This window comes from Psammomys obesus, unplaced genomic scaffold (genome assembly GCF_907164565.1).
Source record: "Psammomys obesus unplaced genomic scaffold, mPsaObe1.curated_primary_1811, whole genome shotgun sequence".
NCBI classification, from domain to species: Eukaryota; Metazoa; Chordata; class Mammalia; order Rodentia; family Muridae; genus Psammomys; species Psammomys obesus.
Window position 1 is genome coordinate 37,464 of NW_026593874.1, and position 7,309 is coordinate 44,772.

The window sequence follows — 7,309 nt, forward strand, 5'->3', positions numbered from 1 at the left end:
TCCAAACTCAGTCTTTATTGACCGTTCCATCTGGAGACCACCGGGAGAGGGGGGTCCTTTCCACAGCCAGCCCCTCAGAAGAGAGAGAGTTAGCCGCAGGACTCGCGGGGTGGGAGAGGATACACTATGTACACAGGTTTGGGGCCGGCGCCGGGTGGCGAGGGTCAAGAGCGCAACGGGAGCCGGTCAGCCGCTGATCTGGACGCCCTCGGCCTCGGCGAGGGGGTAGATCTCGATGGCCTCCACCAGGGGCAGGGCCTCCACCGCGGTCTCCATCACGGCCAGGCCCACGGCGGCCTCCGCCTCCGCCAGCTGCTGCCGAACCGCGGCCTGCTGCTGCTGGTGGGTCTTGCGGTGCTTCCAGAGGTTGGAGAAGGAGCGGTAGCTCTTGCCGCAGTCGGGACAGGAGTAGGGCCGCTCGCCCGTGTGGATGCGCCGGTGCTCCGCCAGGCGCATGGAGATGGCGAACGCCTTGCCGCACACCTCGCAGGCGAAGGGCCGCTCGCCCGTGTGCAGCCGCCGGTGGTCCTTCAGGTGGGTGCTCTGGCGGAAGGCCTTGCCGCAGTCCGGGCACGGGTAGGGCCGCTCGCCCGTGTGGATGCGCCGGTGCACCTGCAGCGACGTCTCGGTGCTGAACAGCTTCTTGCAGTCGCCGCACTCCAGGCCCCGCCTCCGCGCAGGCGCCGCGGGGGCCGCCCCGCCCAGGGCCGCGGGGGAGGGCCCGGCGGGCGCACGCGCGACCCTAGAGGCGCGGGGCGCCGGGGGCTCCTTCGCCAGCACCTCCCCGGGGCCCGCGGCGGCGTGGGCGGCCTCGTGGGCCTGCAGGCGCGCGGCCGAGCCCACCTTCTTGCCACAGGTGCCGCACTCGAAGCGCCGCGGGGCCTGGGCGGCGGCGGCCGCGCAGCGGTGCTCGCAGAGCCGCAGCGAGGACGGGAAGGCGGCCCCGCAGGCCGGGCAGCGGTGCGGCTGGCGCCCGGCGTGCACCACCAGCTGGTGCACCTCCAGCAGGCGGCGCAGCAGGAAGGAGCGCGGGCACTCGCGGCACTTGTAGGGGTACTCGCCCGTGTGGTGGTAGCGGTGCATCAGCAGGCGGTAGGGGCGGTGGAAGCGCACGCCGCACTCCTGGCAGCGGTAGGGGAAGTGCTGGGCGTGCACCAGGCGGTGCTGCCGCAGCGTGGAGCTCTGCGTGAACGCCTTGCCGCAGTCCCCGCAGCGGTAGGGCCGCTCCCCGGTGTGCGTCAGCCGGTGGCGGGCCAGGTTGGCCGGGGAGTTGAAGGGCTTGGAGCAGTCAGGGCACGAGAAGGGCCGCTCGCCCGTGTGCGTGCGCAGGTGGTTCCGCACGTGGGACTTCTTTTTGAACATCTTGCCGCAGATGCTGCACTTGTGGCGCCGCTCCAGCCGGTGCACGAAGCGCTGGTGCCGCGTCAGCTGCAGCGCCTTGCCGAACTCGCGGCTGCACAGGAGGCAGCGGTAGGTGCCCGGGGCCGCGGGCTCCGCAGCGGGCTCCTCGGGCGCCGGCAGCTCCGGGGCCTCCGGCGCCCCGGGCTCCGCGGGGGCCGGCTCGGGGAGGCTGCCGGCCGGCTCCTCGGGCGGGACGGGCGCGGTGGGCAGGGGGACGCCCCCGGCGCCGTGGGTCCGCCGGTGGTAGAGGAACTTGGTGAGGTTGACGAAGGTCTTCCCGCAGGGGCACGAGTGCAGAGGGTTCGGGGTGTGCGCGCGCCGGTGCGCCAGCAGGAGCGCCTCGGTGCCGAAGGCCAGGCCGCAGTCCACGCACAGGAAGTGAGACTCGCTGCTGTGGTCGCCCAGGTGCTGGTCCAGGCTGGAGGGGCTGGGGAACACGCGGCTGCACAGCGGGCACTTGAAGACCCCCTCCCGGTGGCTGCGGAGGTGCTGCTGCAGCTGGCGGGGCGACAGGAAGAGCTGGTCGCAGGCCGAGCACAGCAGGTCCTGGGCGCCCGCGCCCCCCGGCTCCCCGCTGTTCCTCCGCGGCTTCCGGCCCCGGCGCTCCCGTGCCACGGCCTCGCCGTTGCGCAGCTCGTAGCTGTGGTCAGAGGCCGGCAGGGGGTCGGGCTGAGAGGCCGCCTCTGCAGGCGAGGGCCCCAGGGGCTCCTGCTGGGCCGCGGGCTCCCCGGGCTCGGGGGCGGGGGGCGGAAAGTGGGTGGCCTGGTGCTCCAGGAAGTCGGCCGGCATCTGGAAGAGCTGGGAGCACTCGGAGCACTTATAGAGGAGCAGCTCCAGCTCCGTCACCACCTCGGTGGTGGCCGCCGTGGAGGGCACGGCTGCTCCCTCCCCACCCTCTTCTGCTTTCCGGTAGGAATGCTCCACAGCCACTCGGGCCTGGCCCACAGGAGGGCCCAAGACAACCGGGGACCCCAAAACCACCGGGGCGGGAGCTTTGGGGGGCGTGGCCCTGAGGTGCGTCTGGCGGTGCGTCAGCCACATCTCCTGGCTGGCGAACAGCGCCTTGCAGTCCACACACTCGTAGTGGATGGCGCTGGAGCTCAGCGGGGGCCCCTTGGGCGAGGGCTCGGCCGGCGCCGCCTCCTGGGGCGCCAGCATCTTCAGGTGCAGCTCCTGGTGCTCCAGGAGCTGGCTGGGCGACAGGAGCAGCTGCCCACACTCCAGACACTGGTACTGGCTCTCCTGTATGAGGGTCTGATATAGGCCTGTGCCCGACGCTGCCTCTGTGGCCACTGTGACCCCAGGGTCAGCCACGCCCACCAGCTCAAAGTGCTGCTGCGGCACGTGGGAGTTCTGGTGCACAAGCACCTCCTCCAGGGATCCGTAGAGCTGGTTGCACTCAGAGCAGACATAGCGGTGCTCAATGTACAGGACGGTCTCCTCGCTCTCCTCCGTCATGGCAGCAGCAAGGCCCTGGGCTGGCAAGGGACGGCGGGGACAGGTCAGTCCTCAGGGACTGTCACCTCCACCTTCTCACACCAGACTCACTTCCTCCTCCCACTTCTTGATTACACTTCTCCGCTCCAATGCTCTTCCTAAAATTCCTTCCTTCGCCAACACAGCAACAGCCAACAAACTTTTCCAATGGTCTCTTCCCGGGACCCTACACACACACACACACACACACACACACACCCCGTCGCCTGTCTATCAACTTGTATCCGCCTCCACCCACCAGATCCTGCCATCTGTTCCTCCCCACCTCAGAACAGGTTCCCAAGGCCCTGTCCAGGGATGGGACTCCAATAACACAGCCCTCCTTCCAACTCCTTACCATCACAGGCCAGCACTCCGGGTAGGCCAGCACTACCCGGGGCCCTCCCGCTCTGGGCCTGCTTCTCCCAGCTGCACGCCTATGTCGATTCTGCTTTCTTGTAGGTTCCCAAACTTCCTCTTACACCGGAGCACTCAGACCTTGCACAAGCAAACACTTTGTACTCTATTTTAGGCTCCAATCTCCAGATTTTCTCTGGCCTAACCCATCCCCACCTTAACTACTTCCTGATACTCAGTCTCTCCAAACCAGTTCAAACTGAGCATCAAGACCTTCTCAGGTGGGCGGTGGGGGAGCACGCCTGTAATCCCAGCACTCAGGGAGGAAGAGGAGGGCAGATCTCTATGAGTTCAGGTCTAGTAGCCTAGTCTACAGAGCAAGTTCCAGGACAGCCAGGGCTACACAGAGAAACTGTCTCAAAAAACCAAAGGGAATGGGGGGCCTCCTTTTTAAAAGGCACATCTCCACACAAAAGCCCAATCCTTCACACCTGGACTTTTCCCAGCCTTCTCAAAAGCCCCTAGAGTATCCAAACACCTTTCCCTTGAATGCCCAGACACCCGTTCCAGTGACATAACTCTTTTTGAGACAGCTTTAACTCATCTGGGGACGCCTGTGTGCCTCCCCCCCCCCAACACTATCCTTTTTGGTAAAAAGGTCCAAGCCAACTTTAAATCATCCCGTCCCAGTAGCCCCTTTCAGAGTATCAACCCCAACTTTTTTCTTTGCGAAAAGACCCTAAATCCACCCTAACTCACTCCAGGAACTTTCAGATCCCCACTTCACAGGGACTGAATTTCTCCTTCGTGCGTGATCCCCACATCGTTATCTTGTCCAGGGCTATTCAGCCTAACCTTTCCCCTGTCTCCTTCGGGGTTCCAATATCTCTCTTGCATTAGTCCCATTAGTATATCAAAAAGAACCTCTCTTCTTCAGACATAATCCTTCTCACCCACAGCCCCCTAAATTCCTACCTCTCTCTGCCCAACTCCACCCAGGACTGCCCAAATACTCACTCTGGCCTACTTACCTATACCCACAGCAATCCTCCCCCTCCAGCTCAACCTACGAATACCCACAAGAACATAAAGACCGCTGTCAACACTTCCCGGGTGTTCAACCCCCACGGGTTTATCGATCTTCCAATCAATACAAGCCCATTTCGCACACCTGGATCTCTCCCTTAGCGCCAAAGGTACCTCAAACCCTTCTCTGCCTCAGTTCTTTCCAGGCAGAAGAAATCGATTTTCCTCCCTGCATGAATTACCTCCCTTCTCGGGCCACCTCCCCCGCCCGGCACCCAAGAGTCCTCTAACCGTCCCCTTTCGACCCCGGACCCAGCCCAGCGCACCCACCCGCGGCCCCGACACCCGTGCAACCAGAGATCCCTCCACCGTGGCAGCTCCGGGACCTCCCCTTCCCGCCAAGGTCGGCCCCGGCCCGCGCCCTGCCCGTCCTCACTCAGCCCCGCACACAACTCCAGCCCTCTACCCGACCCGCCGGCCCGGCCCGCGCGCCCGCCCGCCCGGCGGCCAACGGCCGCTCCGCCCTCCGCACCCGGGGCGCGACCCTCCCGGCCTCCAGCGTGCAGGCCGGGGCCGGAACCGGGGCTGTGCGCTCCCGCGGGGGGACTCACCCTCCTCGCCGGCCCCGGGCCGCGGCTCCCTTCGCACCGCCACTCTAGCGCCGCGTCCTCTCTAGCGCCCGTCGTCTCGCCTGCTCCGCACCCTCCTCTTCGCCCGCGGCCTCCCTCGGCAACGCCCCGCCCACCTTCCGCCGCGGCCGCCGCGCAGGCCGCACCGCGCGCCCAATCGCCGGCCGGCCGGCCCTGCCGCTACGCCAATCGGCGCTCAGGCCTCCGAGGCCTCGGCCAATAGGACGCAGGGGCGGGACCACGCCGCGCCCCACCAATCCCCGAGCAGTATTCCCCCACGGGATGGGTAGCGCCCGCCCCGTGGCGCTCCGGCGGGGCGGCGCGGTGACGTCGGGAGGCCGCGCGGAGCTGCAGGCGCCATCTTGGGGCGCCCGGCCGCGTCGGCGCAGGGCGTTCGGGCCGAGGGTAGGGTGTGGAGGTGCGGCGTGCCGGGGAGGCCGGCGAGCTGCAGCCCGGGAAGCCCCAGTCGGCGCGGAAGGGGGGAACACGGCCGAAAGACCTTTGTAGTATTGTCATTATCATTAAGGGGTGCGGGGTGGGAGGGAAGCGGGATGTTAGGACGCGGAGTCTGGAGGAGCGGGACAGGAAGTGAGGGGAAGCTTGGTTAGCACGGCCCTGAGCAAGAGCCGAGCTCATGCGGTGAAGGGCCAGAAGAGACAAGTGTGCCGGCTCCGTAGGGCATCGAGGCAGTTTGCCTGTTGTCCCGAGACTTAATGTTGGCTCTCGTTATGTAACCGCCCGAGTGGGCCTCGATGGAAGGCGCGCACCAGCCCTCCTTCGGGTGACTGCCCTTCCACACAGTTCGGGGCACGGGAAGGCCTGGGCCAGCCGCGGTTACCTAGAAGAGACCCCGAACAAACAAAATACAGGGCAGGTCGCCAGTGAGACGGGCGGGCTCGGAAAGCCACCCGCCGAGCCTGCTCCTGAGTTCTAGCTCTGGGACCCACCAGGTGGAAGGAGAGAACTGCCTCTTGAAAGTTCTTCAAGTTTTGCTTTGGGAGCAAGTAGTCCTACCACCGATAGGCATGTTTTCAGGGGGCTCGGGCCGCAAACCAGGAGGACCGGAGGTCAAATCTGGGCACCCATGTGAGTCAGGTCCGCGGTGCTTCCGTCGTAGCGCTCCGGAAGTGGGGACCTGCAGATCCCTGGAGCCTGCCGGCCGGGCAACCTAGCCGTGTCGGTGAGCTCCAGGATCAGTGAGAGACCCTGTCTCAAAAATAAAGTGGAGGTTGGCCCCTCCTGGAGCTGAAAGGCCAGTGTGTTCTACATAATGTGTTCAAGGCCAGCCAGGGTTACACATAAGAGACCTTGTCTTCAAAACCAAAAAGTAAAGTGGAGAGCCAGTGAGATGGTTCAGCTCAGGTCCTGGGAACCACAAGATGGAAGGAGAGACCCGACTCTTGGAAACTGTCCTCTGACTTCTGCACAGACCGTGATGCGCATGACACGTCTAAATAAAAGGTGCAGTGGACAGGGACTGAGGAAGATGGCCAGGATCTACACTGGCCTCCACACAAGTATACCAAAGTTTCCTGGCAGCTTTCAGAGGTGCGCTTGGTCAGACTCGGATGAGCCTCAGTGTGTGTCATCTCCCCCATCTGATGCCAGACAAAACAAATGACTAGGGGACTGAACACAACAGGCCTGACTCCTCAGCGTGTGTCCTCCTGTTGGTGTCTAACTGGATGTCCCTAACTTCTCACCAGACTCCCTAACGGCACAGCACACCCACATGTTTAAACCAGGCTGCTTGGCCTGACCCCTGGCCCTGGCATTTCCTAGCTGTGACTCTGGGCAAAACAACTTTACCGTGTCTCCGTGTCTTCTTCTCTGAAAGGGGATGGCAGTCTTTGTCCCAGCGTTATGAGACACTTAAGTAAACTGCCATATAGAACTCTCTATCTAGCTCTGGCCGCCCTGGAACAATCCGTGTAGTCTGGGCTGGCTTGAGGTTATAGCTTACCTTCTTAGGCCGCTCCCTGTAAACCCGCTTGGGCATCCCAACTTAATTTGGGCTGCCTAGGTCCTTACCCTGCAGAGGAAACAGGCCCGGTCAGTAGCACTGGGCAGGGACTTCTGGGACAGATTATGTTCAGAGAGGGTGGATGGCTACAGCCCTGGATCAGCAGAGACCCAGAGGCAGACCGGACATCAACCCTCGCAGGATAAGAAGGCACACACAATCTGGTCACGTTCGTCAGGCACGTCCCACAAACTCAGCTCGCCATGCCAGACCTGGTATAGTCTAGAGTTGCCACGTGCCACCTGTGTGTGCGAGGCATGTGGTCACATGTGCTGGGGGCTGCACGTGAGTGTCAGCGTCTCACGAGCACGGGGGTGGTAGTGAGTCACGGGCTCAGCCTTCAGCGCCAACTGTCATGTTCCTTCCCCCCAGACTTCACCCCCACACCTCCCCCCCA

General features: G+C 64.0%; 1 protein-coding gene across 2 annotated transcripts; it reads right to left on the reverse strand.

Annotated features, from left to right (window-relative positions):
* Window positions 1–4,974, reverse strand: Znf574 (zinc finger protein 574). 2 transcript variants are annotated; one of them, XM_055617357.1, is made up of 2 exons: window positions 4,872–4,974; window positions 1–2,879 (listed from the first exon to the last, which is right to left on the reverse strand). In XM_055617357.1, exon 2 carries the CDS (start codon window positions 2,857–2,859, stop codon window positions 187–189), a length of 2,673 nt encoding a protein of 890 aa, XP_055473332.1. In that variant the 5' UTR covers window positions 2,860–2,879; window positions 4,872–4,974; the 3' UTR covers window positions 1–186. The 2 variants fall into 2 exon arrangements, with proteins under 2 accessions (XP_055473332.1, XP_055473333.1); XM_055617358.1 differs by lacking the exon at window positions 4,872–4,974 and adding an exon at window positions 3,236–4,775.
* Window positions 4,975–7,309: the final 2,335 nt, after the last annotated feature.

Excerpts from the sequence above, each read along its gene's own strand:
- Znf574 (XM_055617357.1), bottom strand. The coding sequence starts at position 2,859 with ATGACGGAGGAGAGCGAGGAGACCGTCCTGTACATTGAGCACCGCTAT.